This window comes from Chiloscyllium punctatum, chromosome 25 (assembly GCF_047496795.1).
Source record: "Chiloscyllium punctatum isolate Juve2018m chromosome 25, sChiPun1.3, whole genome shotgun sequence".
Classification (NCBI taxonomy): Eukaryota; Metazoa; Chordata; class Chondrichthyes; order Orectolobiformes; family Hemiscylliidae; genus Chiloscyllium; species Chiloscyllium punctatum.
Window position 1 is genome coordinate 20,309,492 of NC_092763.1, and position 27,381 is coordinate 20,336,872.

A 27,381-nucleotide genomic window follows, 5' to 3' on the forward strand; every position below is an offset into this window, starting at 1 on the left:
ATCACGAAAGGATGCTTAGCAATGACTAAGGTGCCCGAAACATCAACTGCGCACCTCAAGTCTTCCTTACTAACTAAGAGTGCTGTTCCACAGTACAGCAATATGATATAGTCGCACTTGTGAAGTCATACTTGAAATCAATGTCCCAGCACCACCATTCCTAGGTATTCACTGTGTCACTAGCAAAGTTGTATTTTTGCACACAGGAAACTTTTCAGCATGTTGAGTGGCACTACCAACATTCAGTCTCAACACTAACTCTCTTATTCAGAAGCTCAAAACTGGACAACCATTGATCAGATCAGTGCTACGCTATCCAGCCACATCCAGTGGTGAATGACAGTGTGTAATTAACTAACCAGAGGAGGTGCATAAATATACTTGTCTTGAATGATGGGGTAGATTTTGCACATTGATACAGAAGATGAGGAGAAAGTGTTTGCATTCAGTTTCAGCCAGAAGTACTAAGTATGAGATCCTTCTCAGTCTCCTTCTGAGGTCCTCAGCATTGCAAGTGCTAGTCTTCAGCCAATTGAATTCACTCCATGTGATAACAAGAAATGGCTAAGACTTTGGATACTGCAAGGACAATGAATTGTGAAAGCATCCCAGTAATAATACTGAAAATTAGTGTTCCAGAACTAGATGAGGCCCTAGCCAAGCTATTCCAGTACAGCTGCAACACTGCTGCATCTACCTGGCAATGTGAAAAATTACTCAGGAATGTCCTGTCCGCAAAAGTGGAACAAATCCAAGCCAGCCTGTTACTGTGCCATCAGGCTATTGTCCTTCATTAGTAAGTCAATGGAATGTGACATCAACAGTGTTATCAAGTGGCACTGACACAGCAATAACTCATTTACCAGTGTAGGTTTGATTCAACCTTCATTATCGCCTTCATCCAAACAAAAGAGCTGAACGAGGTAAGGTGAGAGACGTTGTCTTTGACATCAAAGATCCTAAGCAAAATTGGAATTGGGATTGTTAGTAATTGGGAGCAAAGCTTGCCTAGCTTGGAAACTTACCTAGTACTGGATTGGTGGTGCTGGAAGAGCACAGCAGTTCAGGCAGCATCCAAGTAGCTTCGAAATCGACGTTTCGGGCAAAAGCCCTTCATCAGGAATAAAGGCAGTGAGCCTGAAGCGTGGAGAGATAAGCTAGAGGAGGGTGGGGGTGGGGAGAAAGTAGCATAGAGTACAATGGGTGAATGGGGGAGGGGATGAAGGTGATAGGTCAAGGAAGAGAGGGTGGAGTGGATAGGTGGAAAAGAAGATAGGCAGGTAGGACAAGTCCGGACAAGTCAAGGGGACAGTTATTGAGCTGGAAGTTTAGAACTAGGGTGAGGTGGGGGAAGGGGAAATGAGGAAACTGTTGAAGTCCACATTGTTGCCCTGGGGTTGAAGTGTTCCGAGGCAGAAGATGAGGTGTTCTTCCTCCAGGCGTCTGGTGGTGAAGGAGTGGCGGTGAAGGAGGCCCAGGACCTCCATGTCCTCGGCAGAGTGGGAGGGGGAGTTGAAATGTTGGGCCACGGGGCGGTGTGGTTGATTGGTGCAGGTGTCTCGGAGATGTTCCCTCAAGCGCTCTGCTAGGAGGCACCCAGTCTCCCCAATATAGAGGAGACCGCATTGGGAGCAATGGATACAATAAATGATATTAGTGGATGTGCAAGTAAAACTTTGATGGATGTGGAAGGCTCCTTTAGGGCCTTGGATAGAGGTGAGGGAGGAGGTGTGGGCGCAGGTTTTACAGTTCCTGCGGTGGCAGGGGAAAGTGCCAGGATTGGAGGGTGGGTTGTTTGGGGGCGTGGACCTGACCAGGTAGTTGCGGAGGGAACGGTCTACATAAGAGGATTATGGTTGGTGGAATTATCTCAGCCCTCAGATATACACTTCAGGACAGTAACTAAACTGGAACAGCCACATAAATACTGTAGCTGCAAGAACAAATTAAAGGCTAATACTCTTTCAGTGAATAACTCATCATCTAACTTCCCAAAGCCTGTCAACCATCTGCAAGGCACACACCAGGAGTTTGATGGAATACTGTTTCATTGCCTGGATGAATGCAGGTGCAATAGCACTCTACTCCTCACAATGTGCAGAACAAAGCAGTTTGACAAACTTCCCCCCCCCCACCCCCCCACGAAAAAAACCCACTGATGCACACTGGTACTAGTGAGCACCATCGACACTGCAGTAGCCCTCCAAGACAGTATATTCCAAGCCTGTGTCCTCTCCTACCTTGAAAGGCAAGAGTAACACGCACACGGGAGCACCACCACCTAGATGTCCTGAACCAAAAACACATGCCATCCTGCATTGGTGCTGTGTCCTGTGTCTCTATGGTAACTGGATCGAAATCCAACCTCTCCAAGAACACTGTAACACTTCAGGAGCTAGCTCATTGCTGCCACAGAATCAATTGGGCATAGGTTTCCATGTTAGTGATGCTTGCACTCTGTGAAATAATTACTTTTTAGGAGCTTTAGTGAAATGCACTAGTTAATTTTTGCATAATAAGGTCCCGTGAAGAATGACTTACAGTTTTTATCATTAATGCACAGAAGTATCAATGATCAGTTGATCATTATTTGGTGTTGGTGTCTATTAGAGCTTGATCTTTATTAGTGCCATAGGGTCTTGATTCAAATTTTCAAAAAGTTTAACAATCATGTGGATACTCCTTTTACCAGCCAAAAGATGTTATCATCAATGTTGCATCCCTTATTACAGCATTGTACCAATTTAACCATTGGATTTTTAAAAGTTATTCATAATGTATGTGACAAAACGTCTTTCTCAATCTGTGTCCTTTTTATTTTGAGTAACAGTGAATAACCACATTATACAATACTTGGCAGAACCCTTAGGAGTATTGACATGGAAAGGAATCTTTAGGTGCAGGTCCATAGCTCCCTGAAAGTAGCAACACAGATGGATAATTTGGTAAAGATGCTTGCATTTATTATTCGGAGCGTTGAGTACAAACATTGGCAAGTCATGTTGCAGCTATATAAAGTTTGAGTTAGGCCACATTTGGAGTATTGTGTGCAGTTCTGTCACGCAATAATGAGGATGTGAGTGCATAGGACACACAAAAATGGATAAGTCCCCAGGACCTGAGCAGGTGTATCCTAGAACTCTGTGGGAAGCTAGGGAAGTGATTGCTGGGCCACTTGCTGAGATATTGGTATCATTGATGAGGTGCCAGAAAACTGGAGGTTGGCTAACATGGTGCCACTATTTAAGAAAAGTGGTAAGGAAAGGCTAAGGAGTTATAGACCAGTAAGCCTGACATTGGTGGTGGGCAGGTTATTGGAGGGAATCCTGAGGGAAAGGATTTACGAGCATTTGGAAAGGCAAGGACTGATTAGGGATTGTCAGCATGGCTTTGTGTGTGGGAAATCATGTCTCTCAAACTTGATTGAGGTTTTTGAAGAAGTAATAAAGAGGATTGATGAGGGCAGAGTGGTGGACGTGATCTATATGGACTTCAGTAGATTTAGATTAGAAGGCATTCGACAAGGTTCCTCATGGGAGACTGGTTAGATCTCAGGGAATGCAGAGAGAACTTGCTATTTGCATACAGAACTGGCTTGAAGGTAGAAGACAGAGGGTGGTGGTGGAGGATTACTTTTCAGACTAGAGGCATGTGACCAGCGGTGTGCCACAAGAATCCGGGTCCACTGCTTTTTGTCATTTATGTAAATGATTTGAATGTGAACATAGGTATAGTAAGTTTGCAGATGACACCAAAATTGAAGGTGTAGTGGACAGCGAAGGTTACCTCCAATTACAATGGGATCTTAATCAGATGAGTCAGTGGACAGAGGAGTGGCAGATGGAGTTCAATTTAGATAAATGTGAGGTGCAGCATTTTGGAAAAGCAAATCAGAGCAGGACTTTGATACTTATTGGTAAGGTCCTGGAGAGTGTTGCTGAACAAAGAACCTTTAGAGTATAGGTTCATATTCCTTGAAAGTAGGGTCGCAGGTAGAAAGGATAGTGAACAAGGCATTTGGTATGTTTTCCTTTATTGGTCAGAGTATTGAGTACAGGAGTTGGGAGGTCATGCGTTCAGGACATTGGTTAGGCCACTTTTGGAATATTGTGTGCAATTCTGATCATCTTCCTATTGGAAGGATGTTGGGAAATCTGAGAGGGTTCAGAAAAGATTTACAAAGATGTTGCCAGGGTTAAAGGATTTGAGCTATAGTAAGAGGTTGAACAGGCTGGGGCTGTTTCCCCTGGAGCTTCGGAGGCTGAGAGGTGACATTATGGAGACTTATAAGATTATGAGGAGCATGGATAGGGTAAAGAGACAAGGTCTTTTCCCTGGGGTGGAGGAGTGCAGAACTAGAGGGCATGGGTTTAGGATGAGGGGGGAAAGATATAAAAGAGACCTAAAGGGTAACTTTTTCACAGGTTGGTATGTGGACTAAGCTGCCAGAGGAAATGGTGAAGGCTGGTACAATTACAGCATTTAAAAGGCATCTGGATGGGTATATGAATAGGAGGGGTTTAGGGGGATATAGGCCAAGTGCTTGCAAATGGGACTAGATTAGGTTAGGATTTCTGGTCAGCATGGACAAGTTAGACCAAAGGGTCTGTTTCAGTGCTATGCACCTCTGACTCTGAGAGTGTGCAGAAGAGGTTTACCAGCATGATGCCTGGATTGGACTGTATTGGCTAGAAGGAGAAGTTGGACAAATTTGAATTGTTGTCACAAGAGCATAAAAGACTGAGGGGCAATCAGATGGAAGTGTATAAAATTATAAGAGGCATGGATAGGGTGGACAATTGTAGTCTTCCTTGAGGTGAAAATGCCAATTACTGAAGTGTATAGGTTTAAGGTGAGAGGGAAAAAGTTTAAAAGAGAAGTGAGGAAAGTTTTTTTTATATACAGAGGATGGTAGGTGCCTGGAATACACTGCCCAGGGAAGGTGGTAGAAGTAGATATGTTAGCAAAGTTTAAGAGGCATTTAGACAGACACATGACAGGCAGGGAATAGAGGGACGTGGACCATGTGCAGGCAGATTGGATTAGTTTAGCATAGGTCATGGTACAGGCGGCTGAAGTGGCTGTGTTCTATGTTCTGCTAATTGCAGTCCTCTGTTTAACCAAATGACTCTACCTGATGCATGGTGTTTGGGCCTGAAATCATTGTCTGCTTCTCAGAATGCTGTTAAGATAAAAACCCCATTGCATTGAGCTGTACAGCATGTAAGGATCCTAAAGGTTAAATATATAATTTTGAGAGATTTTGTTTTTACCTTAAAATGGGCTAAAATTCATCTGCTCTCAAAACCCAGCTATGTTCAGTGAATTTGGAAATGTTTTGATCTAGCTTCTTCCATGCCAGTACAGGTAGTACTAAATCAATAATTTTTTAAAAAATGAGGAATCATTACTCTCAACAACAACCCAAACTGATTTCTATAATCGCTAGCCATTATTTCTGAGATTATTTTTATTTTTTTCATGGAACATGAGCCTCACTGGCATTTGCTAATCGCCCTTCATTTCTGATAAGGTAGTTGCGAGCCCCTTTGTGGTGCTTTTTTTATATTAAAAAAAAATAAAGCTAGAAATATCTGTTTGTTACCATGGTGATGTATTAATAAAAATCATTGGAGACTATGCCCAGAGGAACAGTTGCAAACTTGGATTTTCATAAGTGATACTTTGGAGTGTGGCCCGAATTGACCTTTAATTTCATTCTTCAGAAAATTCCAGTCAGTGTCTGTTTGTGCATGGTTATCATTGTTGTTTGCCTAGCTGGAAGCTAAAGGCTGAAGATTACTGTTTTTTTGTGAGCCAACTCCCTTAGATCAGGATCTGACGATGATTCAGACTGCTGTAGGAAAGATCCAAATTACACAGCCTTTGCCCTGTTTTCTGCCAGAAATTGGGTTCAGGTGTGAATATCTTGGGTGCAGACACTTCTCAAATTTAGTAGATTTTTTTGTCTTAACAAATCAACTAGTCAGAAGAGAAATCTGCAATTTTTTTGGCAATCAATGTTACTTTAAATTTGTAAATTAATTTATAAATTGATTATTTTTAAATGTTTCCTTGAATTGTATTCTGTAGGCCTTCATTTTGGTCCTTTAAGAAGCTTGAAGTCTACTCATTCACAGCTTTTGTGTTGAGGACAAGCATGAACACTGGCACAAAGCAGTAATGATTAACTTTGTATGTTAGTTACAAATTCCATGTACCTTTAATTATGCAGCACAGAATGAGACCATTCAGTTAATCGTGTCTGTTCTTTTCACAAAAGAAAAATTGTACAGTTGCCTTTAGACTTTTTTTCTTTTAAATTAATGGTGTAGCATTTAAATTAAAATCTTTTTTTCACTAGTTAATGTTTCTTATATGGTTAAAAACTTGTGCTAGAAATTCTTATTTCCCACCTTTCAACCTTTGCTGTATAATTCTCTACCCCACAGCTTTGTGTCTCATAGTCAGTGCATGTAATATTTTTGATAATTCTATTTTGCAGTCGTTCTTTGACTGTGTTAAGACGTCACCTCAGTAGAACCTATTAGAGAACCTGATTATCTTCCAGGTTTAGTGTTTTTTGCTGACTTGAAGTTAACCAAGTGTGTGAACCAGATTCAATAATACTTCTGTTTATCTGCAGAAAATGGCAGAAAACAAACTGAAGAGCTTCGCTTCAAAAAGGACATTAAGCAAAAAAGGACAAGAAGAACTAAGAAAAAAGGTTTGTATTTTTATTTCCACTTAATGGTTTGCAAATTCTATGTTCCTTAGAATTGAGAATAAAAAATTGAATCTGTTCTTAATTTAGGAGCTATAAGCATATAATATGGATTCTTTTTTGAATGAATGTTACAATAACTAGTGTGAAGAAATATTTTTGAAATTTATGGAAAACATTGACTTGAATTTATATTTTAAAGAAATATAGAGACGTTAATTACATTTAGTATTGAGAAACATGTATCAGGCAATGCAAGTTAAAATACAATTCAAGTAGTTATTTCTAAATCAAAAAATGTTGCACTGGCTAATTTTCAAAGTACCCCTGCATTGTTTTCATAATCTTTCAGTGCTTGATTAAGTCAAAATGCTGATTTTACACTGTAATTGCTTCTACAGTTTAAAATTCAATAATTAACATTGGTGGTATGCAATTTTATGTTTCAAAGATCAATTGAAATACTTTGCCTGAAAGCTGAGTGGAAAGAAAAGCCACTGTTTTGGTAAATTCCCTCTGCTGTGGAGCAGGTCTAAATTGTGAAAAATAGAAATCACATAAAGAACAAAAATGTGAAGTGAGCGGATAAATTGAGTGCCACTGAAATGTTGCTTCAAACATATCACTTTATACAGTGATGCACAAAATGTTACTTGCCTCACAGGCAGTAAATATTTTTAGTTCCACAACTTAAGATCAAAAGTAAGGTACAGCAGCTTTGATTATGAATGCCAGATTAAAAGCTGTTTCCTTTATTAACGTATTTGAAAGTAAATAACAGTTTGGAAATATAAACTACTGTTTTAACAGGAAGAGGAGCTAAAGGCAGCTGAAATCTATGAAGAATTTTTGGCGTCATTTGATTCGGGTGGTACAGGCAATGTGAAAACGTTTGTAAGAGGGGGAATTGTAAATGCAGCAAAAGGTAATTTTCCTTATTATTCTTCATTTGGCAGTGATTTGGTTTTATTGAAGTGTAACTACAGATAAAGGGTCACAAGTTCAAGAATGTTTGCAAGAAAGTTAGGAGTGAGATGAGGTGAAACCTCTTCATTCACGAGTTATTAGGATTTGGAATGCGCTGCCTCTGACCGTGGTGGTGGGTTCCAAAAGAGGTGAATATATCTGAAAGTGATGAATTTAGAGCGCTATGGAGATTGGGCTGGAGAATGGGACCAGCTAGGTACATCATTTTGGAGCCAGTGCAAACACAGGTCAAATTACCTTATGCACTGTAAAATTCTGTGAATATTTGGTGACTTTAAGACTGTGCAATTTGCATGATCAATTTGCCTTTGTGCTATTAATTTTAGTACCAAGTCATTAGTTTTGCCTCTACTTCTTATTGATTATCTCTGGTAGCAAGCTTATGAGCAATAGTCAAGGAATATGTACCAAATTAAATGTCTTCTAGTGTTCGTTTCTTTTCCCAAGTTTTCGCACACGAGGTGCAATTCGCACACACCAATTTCTGCAAACGGTTAAAGTGTATTAAAGCTTGTATGAGCTAGGTGACCCCTTTGACCCTCTTTGCAGGCCTGCGCAGTCGAGTCAAAGAGGCCCCAGACAAAGAAAACACATCTCCTTTATACAGGCCAGTTGGTAATGCTCACAGATTTTCTGGCTGCTCCCTCACAGACACATATTACCCCAGGTACAATGGTAGGATGAGATCATCCTTAGAGATGATAAAAATTTAAATGCCTAATCCTGGGGAATCGTTATGCAAACGACTCCTGACTCAGTGATTCCCCAAGACGACATAGGTGTGATCTGTCCTAACGTCGGAGGATGGCTGGAAAGCATTTCTCAATGGAAGGCTCTGAATGATAGTTTGATTTGGTAATAGTAGGGAAGTAATGGCAAATGACTGTCTAAATGGAGTGGAAGTCATCTGCATTCCTGCATGAATGTTCTCCCCACCCACTTCCAGAATGTTCAGTCAGTGCACTTTAACTCTTTAATATTACAATTATGTCCAGTGACTAATGTAATGTACTATATTTCTTTGTTTATAAGAACTACATTTATGCTCATTCCAATAATGCATTTTTCCTTTGTTTGCTAATTTTTAAAATATTTGCAAGTCCTTTTACCTGACATCACAGTAATTAGCCATGAGTTTGGAGTGCTGACAAAACTTAAGAAATAATTACAAATAATCCTTTTTTTTTTCTAGAGATTTATTTGTCAAAAATAAATCTCATGCAAATTTCTGAGTAATTTCAGAACCAAGTTTTTTTCTTTGTCTGGCGTCTAGCAGAATTTTTCCTAAAAGTTAGCAAGCAGTTTAACAAGTCTGTCCTTCCATTTAACTGTGTACATTCTGAGCTGTTTCCTCCTAATTAAGGTGTCATGTGCTGTGTTGGTACAGTACGATGTTCTGTCCTGTTTTTCCTACAGAGAGAGATTGCCACAGTAGTACCAGAATGTCTGTATAGACAGGCTGTTGATAAATAGTATAGAGCTATCTCTGGCTGTATTTTTTAAAATTAGACAAACTAAGCTTGAATGGGGGCGAGGGGGAACGGTCAGGATTAACAGAAGTCCAGGAAGGTTCTTAATTTTGCTTTCAATTACTGAAGATTTCTGCTGCTGAGCTAATAACTTGAGTTTTCTGCTGGAGTGAAATCTTAGATAGTGAGGCTTTCTCTTTTAAAAAAATCAAAAGGGCAGATTGTTAATTTCTTTCGGACTGGAGAGTGATAGCACGTGAGAGTTATAGCTATTTTACTGAATTGCATTTTTGCTGGGGGTGGGGCGGGGGGGGAAGGGGTGGCATCGGATGCTGCCTATATTCGAACAGTTAATGATTGCTATATAAAATGTTAGCTTAAGTATTTTGGTAGAGTTCAGGATATGCCAATTCTTCCTTTTCCTTGTATTCTAACTGTTTTATAAGTGTTGTGACTGGAACTAGGTATACCGTATTGCCTACAAGATCCTTCATGAGGTTTTGTTGACCTGGGCTAATCAGGCTCTCTTGTTTGGCCAATATAAGCAGGAGATTTAGACACTCTGCAGTTCTGGGGACTGACTCCATGCTGGCTATTGCTGTTGATTTTTATTTTTAAAAAAATATAAACAGGGGTTTAGACACTCTGCAGTCCTGGGGGCTAAATCTGTGCTGGCTGGCCACAGAGTGACTTGATGATGGGATACCGGCATCTCTGCAGTTATTTCAGTAAGAATAAAGTGTGTTTTGCCTTGTGGTGGATAATCTAATCACATCTGGAAGACAGCACCTTACGCTTCCCTTTAAATAAAAATAAAAAGTAAGGTTTAGGCTACCTCCTTACTATATTTTAGGAGAGAGGGGAATTCTAGTCTGGACAACTTTTTGCCTGCCTAGATGCATCACTGTATAAACATGACCCAGCATTAATGATAAAGTCCCTATTGCCAGAGTTGTCACAAAAGTTAGATTTTTTAAAAGTAGTCAAAATCCCCAATTTACCTTTCAAACCCAGTTTAATGGAAATCCTGGAGCAGGATTCTATACTTAATGATAATTTGTGCACATAAATAGATTCTAACTACTGATGAACAAAAATTATGACTGTTAGGGCATGCTGTTCCTTGATTCCTCTTCAGATACTTGCGCATTGTTCAAAAGGTACACGGTAGCTGGTTCACACTTAAGTCTCTGCCTTGCACATTAAAGGCCAGAATTACTGAGGGTAAAATAAACTGCCATCACCCTTAATGTGGTTTTCACTGCAGAGCAGAAACGTATCTATTGTGAAAGTTTGATTGCTTCTTCCTTTAACATTTGCACTCTAGAGCTGTTTCACTATGTAGGAACCAATCACATGGCAAGCCGAAGGCCTTTGTCATCAATAAGTGGTCACTAGTCCATAAATTAATAAGCTATGTGTTGCTGGCCAAAGCTCCAGTCAATCACAGTCCCCTGACTCTAGTTTGTCCGAACCAGACTCTCACTACTACTTGAAGGAGCAGTTGCTGAAACAGCACTTAGAATGAATGTTGGGTTACTTTTAAAACATTCAGTAATCCTTCAACTATCCTTGTGTTTAAAAGAATTGTTTTCCACTTCAAGTCCACAGTTAAAAGTAAAATTAAAATCAAAATACAGTCAGAAATGGAAAAATAAAAACATTATGATCTTTTCAATGCCTATGTAATAAGTGCAGCAGTAGCTTCAACTTTTACTTTATCCATTTGCCTAATGTACTTAGTTCAGGATGCATTTGTGGATGGAGTAACGTATTTAATGTTTTCATCAGAACGTTGTTTCTCTCTCATCACATGTTGCCTGACCAACAGAACGTTTTCTGTTTTTGTTTCGGATTTGCAGCATCTTGCTTTTGGATAATGCACATCTTTAATGATATTTTTGAAATTTTTCAGATGAAAAGGAAAGAGATGAAAGGAAGACTAAACTGTATAAGCCTAAAGCTAGGTATGGTGAAATGAAAACACCACATCAAGAAACTCCTTCTGCCCCAGCTTCATCTTCTGATGCGAAGAAACCTGTACGTAAGAGTATATAATCTATATTTCCCCACTCAAAACGGGTTATTGTAATTTGAGGGCTCTTTGGAGAATTGAAACTTGTTGCAACCAAATAAGATTGGAGGAGTGGTTAGCAACTTGGCTTTCCAGGAGGAGAGGTAGAAGAGCATAAGGAGAGAATTCTGGAGCCTGGAGATTATTAAATTTGTGGACCGAAAGGAGACAATAAAAGAAATTGTTCCCCTAAAGGTGGCACAGTTATTCCTACTGTACACGCTTGAATGTGGATGGTTAACAAGCATAGAATGAACCTCACTATGATGCTTTTACAGTTAAATAATCTGCATGCGCCCATCATCATGGCTCACGCATGGCGATTGGTTGCTTTGTTGAGATACTGTTGGAAAGCCAGGGATCCCCGTGACCAAGACAAGGATGAAACCTATCAGAAGAGTCACGGGTAGATAGGATAGTGAAGAAGGCATTTGGTATTCTTTCCTTTATTGGTCAGAGTATTGAGTACAGGAGTTGGGAGGTCATGTTGCAGCTGTACAGGACATTGTTTAGGCCACTTTTGGAATATTGCGTGCAATTCTGGTCTCCTTCCTGTCAGAAGGATGTTGTGAAATTTGAAAGGGAGGATTTGAGCTATAGGGAGAGGCTGAACAAGCTGGGGCTGTTTGCCCTGGAGCGTCGACGGTTGCGGGGTGACCTCATGGAGGTTTATAAAATCATAAGGGGCATGGATCAAGTAAATAGACAAGATATTTTCCCTGGGGTGGGGGAATCCAGAACTAGAGGGCACAGGTTTAGGGTGAGAGGGGAAAGATTAAAAAGAGACCGAAGGGGCAACATTTTCAAGCAAAGGATGGTGCATGTATAGAATGAGCTACTAGAGGAAGTGGTGGAGGCTGGTACAATTGCAGCATTTAAAAGGCATCTGGATGGGTATATGAATAGGAAGGGTTTGGAGGGATATGGGCTGGGTGCAAGCTGCTGGGACTAGATTGGGTTAAATATCTGGTTGGTACAGACGAGTTGGACCAAAGGGTCTGTTTCCGTGCTGTGACTCTATGACTGGAAGTGAGGGCTTTGAATATAGAGAGCCCTTGCCAAATTTTAAGCTGCTCTTCTATAAGAATTTGAGGAGGAATGACAAAATTCTGTTGTAAGAAAGTTAAACAGCACGGTGGCTCAGTGGTTAGCACTGCTGCCTCACAGCACCAGGGACCCGGGTTCGATTCCAGCCTCTGGCAACTTTCTGTGTGGAGTTTGCACGTTCTCCCCGTGACTGCGTGGGTTTCCTCCGGGTGCTCTGGTTTCCTCCCACAGTCCAAAGATGTGCAGGTCAGGTGAATTGGCCATGCTAAATTGCCCATAATGTTAGGTGCATTAGTCAGAGGGATATGAGTTTGGGTGGGTTACTCTTTGCCGGGTTAGTGCGGACTTATTGGACCGAAGGGCTTGTTTCCCCACTGTACGGAATCTAATCTAATCAAACTCCTGTCTGTTTTAAATATTGTGACTGCACTTGATTTTCAAAAGATCTGGAATAATTTGGGATAATATTGAAGTTCACCAGTAATATTCTGATAAAAGGGATTGCAGTATTTCCAAAAGGGATTCAATCAATTTTCCCATTTTTCTCAAAATATTTTGAACATACTTCTTTCCTTATACACCAGCTTGCAATTCCGCAAGATGCAAGAAATCAATGATTTGTCGTCTTTTTGAGTGATGCCTTTGTGTTGGTCTACATTGTCATATTTATCTTCTACGTCTTTAAGCACTGGTGCTTATCAGTCAGAATTCAAAACCAAAGTTTGATTTTATTTCTCATTGTGTTTATGGCTTGATTTGCTGAAAGGTCCATTGTTGGCATAGCATTACAGTTTTAATTAGAACCTTGAGAGCTGGAATGCTGGAGTACTTTAAAGGTTGGAACTTTTATAAAGCTTTAACTTGTAAGGTGGCAGAAACAAATCTGTACCACGTCCTTTTCTTTAAGCAAGAGTAGATGGGGAAATGCCTCATATATTCTTTTGCATTAATCAACAACTTTCAGGACAGTGAATAGTCAGCATGGTTTTGTGAAGGGCAGATCGTGCCTCACAAACCTTATTGAATTCTTTGAGAAGGTGACTAAGGAGGTGGATTGAGGGTAAAGCGGTAGATGTGGTGTATATGGATTTTAGTAAGGCATTTGATAAGGTTCCCCATGGTAGGCTACTGCAAAAAATACGGAGGTATGGCATTGAGGGTGAGTTGGAGGTTTGGATTAGGAATTGGCTGGCTGGAAGAAGACAGAGGGTAGTAGTTGATGGTAAAGGTTCATCTTGGAGTGCAGATACTAGCGGTGTTCCGCAAGGATCTGTTTTGGGACCATTGCTGTTTGTCATTTTTATAAATGACCTGGAGGAGGGGCTAGAAGGTTGGGTGAGCAAGTTTGCGGATGATACAAAAGTCGGTGGAGTTGTTGACAGTGAGGAAGGATGTGTCAGGTTACAGTGGGATATAGATAAGCTGCAGAGCTGGGCAGAAAGGTGGCAAATGGAGTTCAATGTGGGTAAGTGTGAGGTGATTCACTTTGGTATGAGTAAAAAAAAGATGGGGTACTGGGCTAATGGTCGGATACTTGGTAGTGTGGATGAGCAGAGGGATCTTGGTGTCCATGTACACAGATCTCTGAAAGTTGCCACCCAGGTAAATAGTGCAGTGAAGAAGGCATATGGCGTACTGGCTTTTATTGGTAGAGGAATTGAGTTCTGGAGTCCTGAGGTCATGTTGCAATTGTATAAGAGTCTGGTGCGGCCGCATCTGGAGTATTGTGTGCAGTTTTGGAAGGATGTGGAGGCACTGGAATGGGTGCAGAGGAGGTTTACCAGGATGTTGCCTGGTATGGTAGGAAGATGTATGAGGAAAGGCTGAGGCACTTGTGGCTGTTTTCGTTGGAGAAAAGAAGGTTTAGGGGTGACTTGATAGAGGTGTACAAGATGATTAGGGGTTTAGATAGGGTTGACCATGAGAAACTTTTTCCATGTATGGAGTCAGCTATTACGAGGGGGCATAGCTTTAAATTAAGGGGTGTTAGGTATAGGACAGATGTTAGGGGTAGATTCTTTACTCAGCGAGTCGTGAGTTCATGGAATGCCCTGCCAGTAGCAGTGGTGGACTCTCCCTCTTTATGGGCATTTAAACGGGCATTGGATAGGCATATGGAGGATAGTGGGCTAGTGTAGGTTAGGTGCGCTTGGATCGGCGCAACATCGAGGGCCAAATGGCCTGTACTGCGCTGTATTTTTCTATGTTCTATGAATGATGTAAGTAGGCTGTATCAAATGACATATATATATATATATTCTGCCAAAGCATAATTGTGATGCTTGATTCTAAAGGCGTCAGCATTTTAAGATCAGAATTGAGGAAATGACTTGGGATTTCGGAAAATTCATTTCTAGTTTGGAATGCCAGTTCACTAATGGCTTGGTGCCTATGACAAAAAAAACTACTTCGCAGTGGGGATTTGTGTGTGCCTTGACATAATTGTTCTGCGTAGCATAAGTAACATTTTACCCTTTTGCACCAAATATAGACTAATAAAAAAGTGAAAGATGAGAAAAAGAAGAGCAATTTGGAAATATTCAAAGAAGAACTCAAACAGTAAGTGCTGCAAAGTGCAGATTATAAATTGCAGTTTCTTACAATATAATATTGCGTGATTATTTAGAATGGTTTTGTTTTAATATCCATGTAGGATTCAGGAAGAGCGTGAAGAGAGACATAAAAATAAAAAGAAGAATAAAGAAGGAAATTTAAGACCAAGTAGATTTGAACCTATGCCCACTGATGTGGAACAGCAAGTAAACAGACGTGTCTGTAAGTGTTCTTTTTTTTACAGATAACTGTTAGAATTGAACATTGAACTATCAATTGAAGGCAAAGTGTACTTCACTAATTCCTGTTTTGTGTGCCTTCGAAATCTAGTCAACAAAGACTTTTGCTACCTTTTTCTTTGTAGCCTATATCTGAAGCAACTCCTAATTTACACGAGCATTAGTTGGTAGATGTACTTAATAAGTTACGATTATGCAGACAAAACACTTGTGTATCTACTGCAGAAATACAAATTTTCATGCAAAATTCATTATTTTTACATAATATCCAGTGCTTGACGATACTCCAGGATCATACGATTCAGGGGATCCTCATACCACAAACTTGTATGTTGGAAACATAAACCCACAGGTAACTTCAGGTTTCTATTCTAGTTTGTCACATTTTGGGTTCTTGGGATGTATTGCTTTTTTTAATGAGACAGATGTTTCTGTAATTTTAGATGGATGAAGAAATGCTTTGTAAGGAATTTGGCAAATTTGGCCCTTTGGCAAGTGTAAAAATCATGTGGCCTAGAACAGAAGAAGAGCGGGCTAGACTCCGAAACTGTGGGTTTGTTGCCTTCATGAACAGAAAACATGCAGATAAAGCCCTTAAATCTCTCAATGGTAAGTAGAACAAAGTAGAAAGTGACTTAATGCCTAGTTAGATTGCAAAATTTGATAAGCTTCAGTATTATCTGAATCTTGGATGCCTACTATTAGCTTCAGTACTATGTCAAGATATGTAACAGTTGACTAGAACTCAGTTTAACATATATGAAATTGAAGATTTGTGTCCAGTTGATACTAACTTAGTTCATGCTTCAGAGGCAACACTTCTATGAATTTAACAAATTTCGCAGGTTATGGCTCAGAGATTGCTGAAATAGGATACTTCATGCAGAGCACTGTAGATTGTATTTTCCTCACCTTTCAGGCCTTATTTTTGCAATTGAGTATTGATTACAGTGGGTGAGAAAAGCAGGACTTTGAGACCTCATGACCAATTGGCCTAATGATGTTTTTCTTTAGTTAGTTCAATAGAAAGAAAAAGCAAGAAACTGGAGAAACAACGGAGATGGCAATGGGATGAATTAGATAAATTAAATAGTACGAGTACAAAAAGTTGGTTTAGGACAGGGGAAAAATGTTTAAAATGATGCTTAAGGAGAAAATTTCGAGGAACAATTTAATAACTGCAAGGTTCAGACTTTGTGGTTACAATTATTCAGCTTTTTGGCCTCCACTATTCAGTTTCATGTTAAGGCCATCATTCATAGTGTCCTTACAACGTGGAAGACCAGGCCAAAACTAGTGTGCACTTCACTTGTGTTTGTGGCACAAATTTAGAAATGTGTTGACAACACACTCTTAATTTTGCAAGGCTAATGGTGGTTGCTGGAAATGTTCGAGAAATTAATGCAATTATGACTTCATGGCGCTTTCTTCCTTACCAAAGATTGGGCATTTTCCAACATTTCTTGTTATCAGTTATGTTATTTTGGTGCAAACTAACTTTATGAATACAATTTGAAATTGTGTTCTTTTACATATCCATAGTGGTTTCTCAGTCAGTATATTTTAAATTAATTAGTTGACTAATACTGAAGAGTAACACAGTTATTTTATGTCCTAAAGCTTCTGTGTGACATCATGTTTACAGGGAAATTTATAATGGGTTATGAAATGAAGCTGGGCTGGGGAAAAGCCGTGCCCACACCTCCATATCCTATATATATTCCACCAGCTATGATGGAATTGACGCTTCCACCACCTCCATCGGGTTTACCTTTTAATGCACAGCCTAGAGGGAGGCTGCGGAACCCTGACTTACCACTGCCGCCTTCAAAATCAAAGGAGGAATTTGAGAAGGTAAAACTGTGTATGATTTCTATGCATGCTAGACAATCAAGAATTGAATATGAATCTAAATATTACTATAGATCTAGTGTTTGAGTCTTTAAAAGCTTGAAGGTTGACTTTTAAAAAAAAATTTATAGTTGCAGAGTGAGGTAATACATTGATTTTGAGGTTGTTCTTGTCACCATGAGATGTTCTATTTAAAAAAAACTGACGCTGGTTTTATTTACTCAGTGTATTTGGGAGCTTGGTTGCAAATTGACCTAGTGTCAGATTTGACCCTTCCCAAATAGCTTAATGACCAGGCTAAGAACATAGTTTTTTTTTTGAACAGGATGAAATGCATGGAACTATATCGCTTGTCTTTGTGATCTTTTGAAGGCAGAGTCATTTAGCAGCTAGTTTAAACAGAGTTGGAAACCTTGGTTATGAAAAAAATGAGCAGCCCATTTTGGTGAGCACATGGTAGGAATGAAAAATCTTCAGCATACTCTGCGTTCTATTCACCCTGCATAATAATTTTAGTTTACCAAAATAGGAAATAAATCGTTGTGTCAAATTATCATGCTTGCAACCTATTCATCTTCTCAGAGGCAAAGTGTCCAAAGCACTTTTTAAAAAGTTCCGAGTTTTCTTACTGTCCAAATTGAAGACTTCCGCACTATATTCAGAATTTAACCATGTTCTGATATGTGTATTATACAATGTAAATGCTTAAAATAAGTAAAATAAAAACAATCATTCTCATTTGAAAGAGAGAAACATTTTTTTGTCAGTGCTACCATGTAGTAAACCAAATATTCAAGTCGTGTCAAACTGAGCGCTTTCAGCTCATTGTCTCCCAGTGATATGGAGTCATCGTCTTGTACTATTATTGCAGGGGACTTCTTTAAAATGTTAGTTTTTTAAACATTCTGTTCTGGAATGCAGGCATGTTACTACCACCCCTAAAGTCTTGTAAAATAGCAAGATAACCTCTGTTGAAACTGTTAATAACAACTTCTAACATATACTGTTGTTTTTAACAAAGTTAAAACCAAACCTGTGCTATTAAACGTTTTTTAGGATTTGACATTCTGGTTCCCATAACACCAAAACGACAATTTTGTATTTTGTAAAACTCTGCATACAACTATGTAGTGATACTTAAGGGTATGTCTGCAACGCGACCCAACAACTGACTATTGAACCTAGTAGTACCCATTAGAGTAGTACGAACAAACGTTAACCAAAATCCAGATATATAGATATCGTGTTAGCCAAATGCCCTGGTGAGTAGGCTGCTTTCAGGTATTTCGTGCTTTCTTTTTTGAGAGGTATTTGTCTTCTGGTTAAATGGCATAGCATTAAAATACCAACTGTTGTTTTTATTTTGTTCTTGATGCTGTATGTCCTGCAGTGTTTCACCAGCAAATACTCACATTCTTTATATTTTTACTATTTGATGTGACTTCATGTGCAGACTCTGTCCGAAGCCGTAGTCAAAGTGGTTATCCCAACAGAAAGGTACACTTTCAGTTCATTCTTACTACTACTGCTACTACGACTAAGCAGCCTATTTGCGACAAGACTTTTAGTAGACCAAAGGATTTTTTCCACATGTGCTTACGTGCCTTAAAAGATGGGCCCCATTTCTGCGAGCAACCATATAGTTCTAGAAGTATTCTGTTAATTCCACTCTCAGATCATGAATTATCAATATTTAATCCAAGAAGTGGTTTAATATAAGTGGATTATCTAGATTTAACTCTTACATCTGTGCTGAAACTTTCTTTGTTAATTATAGGCAGATGTCTGTGAAGGGTTTCTCAATTTTGGCAGAGTTTTTCTGTTACTAAAATGTAGTTGAAGTGTTGACTTATACTTTGCTGTTGCTTAGTAATGAACTCGGTTGAGTTTATACTGTGATGTCTTGCTCAGAGGAATGGGGACTCTTGGTACGTAGCTTTAAAAAAAAAACACATAAATAGATTCGTGGATAGAGTGTGCCTTAGTCACAGCACAATGAACGGACCAGAGGAGCAGGGACTGAAGTGACGGCTTGCTGATGCCTCAGGACGCTGAATTGAGTGGAGCCTGGTGCTGGTTTTCACTGGTTTCCGTACGAACATCCAGGGCTTCGTGGGATAACAAGGATGCACAACCACGGTTTGAGCCTGTTAGCTCTTCACACTTTGGTAGTTTTTACTATTAGTAACCAACTCGGCCACATGAACTATGGACACTTAGTACTTTCAGGTAATACTTACACTACAAATAGCTTCTGTACTTGTGTATACCAGCTGCATTGGATTTGTGAACCCAACTTATAATATTGTTTTGCTGCTTTCAGATTGTTATTTTCCTGTGACAAAATTCAAAAAAAAAACTTTTGGATATTAGAATGTGGATACATTTTAAAGCTGCAATATACATCTGTAAAATGGCAGGAACATCTAGTATGCGAGTAGAATATTTTGTTATAACTGCATGTACCAGAATTAAAATGTAATCAAAGTTAGCGAATGTCAATTCCAGAGCATCCATCCATTCCCTGTATGTTCTTTGAAGCACATCATGTCTCATGACTTGTAACTGTTAGAAAACAAGTTGATCGCTATAAAGTTAGATGATTTCTCTGTTTCAGAAAGGATTGGCAATGTTGAGGCCTCCAATGCACAAGTGTTTTATTATTTCAAAATATTGCATTTCACCATCTTGTAAATATATCCCTGCAAATTAACTTAATGTCTTGAAAAGTCTTATTGTATATTGTGGCTTTAAAAGGTTAAATATTGAGTTACAAGCTGTAATTTGGTGTTAATAGTTTTCATTATTCCTTAAATGTGTGCACAATACAATTTCTGCGTTTTTGGTTTTGGTTAAAAAGTGAAAATGAGTCCAACTGTTAAAAAAAATGTACCATCCAAAAGTTTGGGAATGTGCTGAAAAACCAAGTTTTACTGATGGGGAAGTCGGACTGGATGGTGCAGTGGGTTACAACTAGCCTTTCACCTTAGTCCTGGATTTAGATTTGACCCAGTCTCATCTGTTTTCTAGTTGTAAAAAAAAACTTGAAATTAGATACTTTTGGACAGCTTCAGTCCTTTTCCCAGTGAGAGTGGGACTAGACGAGAAAACTAAATATCATACTTGAGAAATGGGAAATTGAAAAGATCACTTTAATTGGGGAGCTCTTTCGAGGTTGGGTCTGAAGCTTATCATTTGGAGCAAAGTAGAGGGAGCTTTACTCCACATCTAACTTTTCGTATTCTTATCTGTGTTTGATGCTTGTTTTGGGTTCCCAAAATGGAAGTATTCCATTGTCCAACACCAACATCCTTCACACTGAAGAGTACAAAATTCATACAATTTTTAAAGTTTAAACGCAATTGCAAAAATATTGCCTGTAGTAGCTGATAGTAGTAAGTAATGCAGTAAAATGTAGGTGGTTGTACTTGTGCACGTTTTCGGTTGGATTGGAGATCTGCTTTATATATCTTGAAACACTGCACCATTTGCTTTGAGATTGTGGATTCACTGAGAAAGGGGACAGCATCAACTCTCTTGTCTTATTTCTGTTGATTTAATTGCTGTGTAATGGCTTTCATTTTTGAAAGTATGTCTGTCTTTGCTATTTAAAATGTGTATAATGGAGTATTTTTGAACAATATTTAATTTTCTTTTGTTCTGTTAGGAACCTATTGTGTCTAATCCATCGAATGATTGAATTTGTAGTGCGTGAGGGGCCAGTTTTTGAAGCTTTAATTATGAATCGTGAAATTAATAATCCCCAGTTCAGGTAAGAGTTGACATTATATTCATAACTTTAATTATTTTTCTATTCATGTAGTAAAATGGTGTGGTGATTCTTCTCATCAAATCCTTTACCAGGTTTCTATTTGACAACAAGAACCCAGCGCATGTATACTATAGGTGGAAACTGTTTTCAATTCTGCAGGTAAGTAAAAGTTAAAAACAAAACAAATTCCATGAATTCGTTCAATGAAACAAATTTTGTTTTAGTAGGCTTGCTTAACGATAAGTTAGCTTCACTTAATTTTCATCTGCACCTGTTTCATTCAGGGAAAATAGAACACATTGCATATGTATTTTACTAGTATATTAAAAGGTAACTAAATGCTGGATAAGGAATTATTTAATTTACACCAGCATTTCTTTTGAGTTTAAATTAAATAAATGCGAGGTGCTGCATTTTGGGAAAGCAATCTTAGCAGGGCTTATACACTTAATGGTAAGGTCCAAGGGAGTGTTGCTGAGCACAGAGACCTTGGAGTGCAGGTTCATAGTTCCTTGAAAGTAGAGTTGCAGGCAGAAAGGATAGTGAAGAAGGCGTTTGGTATGCTTTTCCTTTATTTGTCAGAGCATTGTGTATAGGAGTTAGAAGGTCATGTTGTGGCTCTACAGGACATTGGCTAGGTCACATTTGCAATATTACATGCATTTCTGGTCTCCTTCCTATTGGAAAGATGTTGTGAAATTTGAAAAGATTTCCAAGGATGTTGCCAGGGTTGGAGGATTTGAGCTGTAGGGAGAGGCTGAATAGGTTGGGGATGTTTTCCCTGGAGCATCGAAGGCTGAGGGCTGACTTTATAGAGGTTTACAAAATCATGAGGGGCATGGATACGGTAAACAGACAAGGTCTTTTCCCTGGATGGGGGTGTCCAGACTAGAGGGCCTCGGTTTAGGGTGAGAGGGGAAAGATATAGAAGAGACCAAAAGGGCAACTTTTTCACGCACAGGGTGGTATGTGTATGGAATGAGCTGCCAGAGGAAGTGCCGCAGGCTGGTACAATTGCAGCATTTAAAAGGCATCTGGATGGGTTTATGAATAGGAAGGGTTTAAAGGGCTATGGGTCAAGTGCTGGCAAATGGGATTAGATTAGGTTGGAATAGCTGGTCATCATGGACGAGTTGGACTGAAGGGTCTGTTTCCATGCTGTACATCTCTGATTCTTATGTACTTAGAGAAATCTGAGCTAAAATGGGGTTTTGAAATCCAAATTACTTGCATTGTTTCTCTGCACTTAGGGTGATTCTCCAACTAAATGGCGAACAGAGGATTTCCGAATATTTAAATGTGGTTCAGTGTGGAAACCTCCACCAATGAATCCCTACTTGCATGGCATGCCGGAGGATGGAGAAATGGAAGTGCCTGTTGAACAAGAGGAACCAGTGAAGAAAGGACAACTGAAGGATGAGTGAGTAATGTCACTTGTAAGGTGGCAAATCCCTGATTTATTGTCTGTAGGAATTTCACATAGTTAAAATGGAAGTGACTGCTGGAATACTCAATCTTTGTATTAATGAAATAGTTTTTTTTAAACTTTATTTTAGAAAAAGCTCATCTAGCAGCTTTATTCTCATGTTTTTGATATTTTCCTCGAGTTCAGTAGTTTATTGTTTAATTTAAACCAGTCGCTGCCAGTAGAACAGGGTATCCGTGCCTGATCAGCGTAGTGAGTTTCTGTTGTGCTTGATGGGGAGGGTGGCATAGTCCCAGATTCCTGAGCGTGCCCTACCTGCACCTGACCCACAATCAGTTGAAACAATATGTTTGCACTGATTCTGCAGAAATTTTATTTAAATGGAAAGATATGTCTCCTTAAGGCATGCAGGGTTTTTTTCTTTCCCTTTCTCTTTAATGCGCCTGAACACCTTGAGCACACTGTCCATGTTTTGCAGTCTGAAGTTATTCCTAATAATCTGGCAGACAGTGTGTTTTGTCTTATGCTAATAAGTATACATGGAAGCTTCACCCCATCAAATCCAGCTCAGTGTTGAGTGCATTCTTGGAGCAATTTTAGCTTGCACTTCAGCAGGAAGTAGTGTAGTTTGCTTGAAGTTCAGTTCCATGGATGTCATATGATTGGTAATGCTTTGCAAAGGCACTGATATTGATGTGTGAACCTACATAGTTATATTTGTAGACTACTTGGCCATGGAAGTGATCAAATCTGACTCAGATCCCACCTGTGCTCCAAGAATTGGAACTTTGGAATAGTGTTGCTGGTTAATTTTACTGCTTAACACCAGACTGCTGAGACCCTTGGCAATCCTCATCACTACCCTAGTTGTGATTGAACTATCTAAGTGTGCTGTTGAACACTTAGAACAATGTAGCTATGACAGGCAAAAAGTTAGCACTTTTTCCCCTCACTTGAAAGAGAAATCATGCCAGAGAATATTTTGCTGTTATAACATGATATTTTAAATAAGAAAAGTGTTATCAGTCTCTCAATAAATGAGTGATTTTGTTTGACTGGCAGCTTTTGTCTGCTGGTGTCTTTGGGTAAGATTGGATTCAGCATAGTTTTTCTGGCTTGATTCTGAAGACCTTTTGGGCTGTCCAAGTCACTATAGTAAGCTGTGCAGCATTAATTTAAGCCAAAACATTTTGAATGTTGTATCTTCTGCTATCACTCTGGGGCAGAATGTAGGATTTAAGTGTCACACAACATTATATGCCTAGTTCTACACATTGCCACCAACCCTGCCCATGGGTGTATATCTGGTGGTGTTGACATCATTATGCGCCAGCTTAACGCTTAGTTCCATTTGCTGTTTTGCTTGTCACCCTGCTTACATACATCCCTGTCCATTCTGCTCTCAACACCCTCGCTCACCGGTAACAGTAAGCTGCAATTGGAAAAAGACACTAGCAACACGGTCTTTAATATCTACGTATATGATTGATATTGGCCCAGATCTTTCTGTATCTAGAGATTGAGACTAGATATACCCTGAAAATATACATTAGCACCTCTTTGAAATATAAGTGTATTTTTTTATGTAAGTTCTAGAGTTTGTATTTTAAAATAGTGGCATACTGTTTTATGTGGGTTACTTCTGTGAAGGTTTTTGAAATTCAGGCAGTCTTTATAGAAGGCACAACATAATGGGCCAAAGGGCCCATTCCTTTGCGATACAGCTCTGTGATCGAAGACTGACCTAATCCATTGTGCCTGAGAATAGGGACTTCTGAGTGTTAATGGAAGATTGATTTATGACAGGTGGGGTAACTATTGAAGGCCATTAGCTTGTTTTCAGTTTAAGTAATTTATTTCAGCTTGAGAAACTGAGACTAAAAGATTTAGACAGTTTTGAAGGACACCTGTCTGGGTTTAGAAGCAAACATAGTTTCTCTCCTAGAAGGAAGTATAGGAAAGTTCAGGGAAAGCACACTTACCCCAATAGAAAAATTTATTTGTGCAAATTCCAGACCATGAGTATTTGATTAGAGGTCTGCAGGTCATTAAAAGCTAAGAAGGTCTCACTGTCCAGTAAGAAGACTTCACAGTTAAATGAAAGAACTGGAAAAATGAGTTGTCAGACTTAAAGATTTGCTGTAACAGTAAGTGTAGGGTAAGGTATGAGCCTTTATTTTTCCGTGATTTATAAGATCTTTCAAACTGTATTCCATATTTAGATTTTCCTTAGATTTTTCTTTGGTGTAATAGTGTTCTTTAAAACTTTGTTATTAAAGAAGCTCTTCAGCATCTTGTGACTATGTTTAGTGACTGACCACCATACCAACTGAAATAACAATATGATCGATCAATCAGATTTATTTCAGGGTCTTACTTGTCCAGTAGTGCCATCATGACAAGCTTCTGTCATACTGAATATGCGGTAATTGTCTAAGAAATTTAAACTTCCAATGGCAATTGCCCAGTATGTGGAAACCTCTCAGAGATACACCGACCCTGACTCTTAAATCAGAAGTTTTGGCGAGTTACCTTCATCATTTTGCAGCTAAAGTTGGAGGATCAAAACCTACTCTAACTCCTGGCTAGTCATAGAGTCCCTCCGCCCACATGCACACTTCCCACACATGCACACGCCTGCACATGCATTCTCAAAAAATAGCTGTTACTAACTGCTGCCCCTAATTGCAGTGGAGCACCTGAACTCTGCCTCTGTGAATTCATTTGCTTGTCACCTGTCATGCCTCACTCATTCCGAATCACTTCCACCAACTTAGCACCTTGCCGTAGTCTCACCTGCCTGCATCCCCTGCATACTTTTGCATTTCTCAGTAATTGTCAAAGTGCCTTTACTTTGAAGATTTTACTGACTGGAATATGGCAGCAATTGCTGCAAAGGCATACCTTGACCTCCAATCATGATCCTCCACTCAGTGGATTGCCAGTTGATTTCCAACACTGCAGCGCCTTTCACTGGACAGTTAACTACAAGATACCATTTTCACAAAGCTAACAGTGATGTGACTAAACCAGCGGCTTGTGGCAATTGTGGAAAGGCTGTCTTATCCTTGCCCACAATTGCTGACTGACCATTAATATGATTTATATCATTCAAATGGCTTTTTTTATTTGAAATACACATTTCAGCTCATATTTCAGTTTGGTGGGAGTTATGTTCACTTCACTGCTAAGTGCAAACCAAAAAATTGAACAATTGCATTTCAAACTTTTAGTGCCCCGTGAAATGATATTGATAATGTTTGTCAGCATTGGAAATGAGACTTTGTTTCGTAAAATGTAAAGTTTTTTGGACAATGCTAGTTTTAAAGTTACTGTCTAGGTTTTGATCATTGATGGTCAAGTCCCTATACTTTTCACAAATATAATAGCAGAGTAGGCATTGCCATTGTAGATATTGTGACGGTGAACTTTTACTTAATTCCTACTGCATTTGGAGAGATGGTGGCATAGTGGTAATGTGACTGGGCTAGTAATTCAAAATCCGTGGCTAATGTTCTGGGCATGTAGGTTGATTTCCCACAATTGCAGATCGTGAACTTTAAATTCGATTAAAAATCAACTAGAATAAAAAGTTGGCTGAATGCCAACCAAGTAATCATCGTCGATTGTCACGTACTGTAAACCCATCTGTCCTTTAGGAAAGCAAATCTATCATCCTTACCAGGTTTGCCCACAGATGACTCCAGACCTACAGAAATATGGTTGACTTGTACCTGATCTCTAGACAATTGGAAATAAGCACTGGTCTTGCCTGTAAAGCCCGCACTTCACGAAAAAAATAATTTTCAAATGAGAATTGTTTGTACTTGTTTTGATTTGCGATGTAGATCTTTTAACATATAATTTGCAGCGTGTACCTAATGTTATAAAACTTACAGACAGAGAGATAAATTGGAGAATATCTTGAGAGGCCTGGCACCACATCGAAACGACATAGGAGATGCTATGGTCTTTTGTTTGAATAATGCAGAGGCTGCTGAGGAAATAGTGGATTGCATTGCAGAGTCGCTGTCTATTTTACAAACTCCACTACAGAAAAAGGTAAACTTACAGAAGTTAAATGTTGTGTGTGCCTGTGTTAAAGTATGCAAAAAGTTGGTCATTACTTTGTGACATAATCGTTCACCATCACTGTACAACATTGAAATCTTAAGGTTTAATTATGTTTCTTGGCATTGTTGAAGTCTTCCAGCAAACTTGAAATATGATTACATATTGCTCAAATTTAAATTCATACTTGTGCATGTGTTACTGTTTATAAGAGACAGTTTTTGGATTTCAAAAACTGAACCCATTCATGAATATTTTTCATTGCAGATAGCAAGGCTGTACTTGGTGTCTGACATTCTCTATAATTCTTGTGCTAAAGTAGCCAATGCCTCTTACTATAGGAAATAGTAAGTTTCATTCGTTTTCCTTATCAGTCTTTTAAGATGATTTTTGGAAAGATATTTTCTGTGTAATTTAAAGATTATTTTATTCCTTTAACAGTTTTGAAACCAGGCTCCCTCAGATATTTACAGATATGCATGAGGCCCATAAAGTGATTCAAGCAAGACTTCAAGCAGAACAATTCAAGGTGTGTTTTTGCAGGAAAGAAAGAACACTTTGTTCTGTTTTGTGCAAAGTGTGGCTTGGTTTAGTAGAGCATGAATTTGTCTAGATGTAATTTTATTTTTAGAAGAACAATTTCCTTGCCATCTTCCATTTGTCAATTGGATCCATTTATTTTAATTTCAGAGAACATGGTGATTACTTGACTTTGGACTATCCTGATACCTGGATGACCTCATCTTATCATCTGGGTTAGGGGCACTCAACTGCTGAGGTTTAAATTGAGTCTGTTGTCTTTACTGCAACAGGCTTAAGGATGTTCCTTGCAGTGTGATCAATCAGGGAAGCATATTTTACTGATAAGTAAGTTCACTCACTGAGCTGGAAGGTTTCTTTTCAGATGTTTCGTCACCATACTAGATAACATTATCAGACGGAGTCTCAGGTAAAGTGCTGGTGATATGTCCGCCCCTCTCTTTATAGATCTTGGTTTCTTAAGTTGGATGATGTCATTTCTGTTTTTTTTTTCAACGGGAGGTAGATAGGATCTAAATCGATGTCTTTATTGATGGAATTCTGGTTAGAATACCGTGCCTCTAAGAATTCTCGTGCGTGTCTTTGTTGTACCTGTCCTAGGATGTTTTGTGCTGTCCCAGTCAATGTG

At 39.1% G+C, this 27,381-nt stretch overlaps 1 protein-coding gene across 2 annotated transcripts in view; it reads left to right on the forward strand.

Annotated features, from left to right (window-relative positions):
* Positions 1–6,648: 6,648 nt before the first annotated feature.
* The window catches only part of LOC140495733 (U2 snRNP-associated SURP motif-containing protein-like), a 44,617-nt gene continuing 23,884 nt past the window's right edge, over positions 6,649–27,381 (forward strand). Inside the window, exons 1-15 of one of the 2 annotated variants that reach the window (XM_072594784.1) lie at positions 6,649–6,727; positions 7,535–7,649; positions 11,096–11,220; positions 14,793–14,860; positions 14,955–15,076; positions 15,366–15,445; positions 15,537–15,702; positions 16,739–16,947; positions 18,398–18,441; positions 20,612–20,716; positions 20,809–20,875; positions 21,967–22,136; positions 26,042–26,204; positions 26,481–26,560; positions 26,655–26,742. In XM_072594784.1, the coding sequence (XP_072450885.1) occupies positions 6,650–6,727; positions 7,535–7,649; positions 11,096–11,220; positions 14,793–14,860; positions 14,955–15,076; positions 15,366–15,445; positions 15,537–15,702; positions 16,739–16,947; positions 18,398–18,441; positions 20,612–20,716; positions 20,809–20,875; positions 21,967–22,136; positions 26,042–26,204; positions 26,481–26,560; positions 26,655–26,742 (1,680 nt within the window). In that variant the 5' untranslated portion in view covers position 6,649. Of the gene's footprint in view, positions 6,728–7,534; positions 7,650–11,095; positions 11,221–14,792; positions 14,861–14,954; positions 15,077–15,365; positions 15,446–15,536; positions 15,703–16,738; positions 16,948–18,397; positions 18,442–20,611; positions 20,717–20,808; positions 20,876–21,966; positions 22,137–26,041; positions 26,205–26,480; positions 26,561–26,654; positions 26,743–27,381 lie in introns of those variants that run through there. The other variant, XM_072594785.1, reaches the window with a different exon arrangement.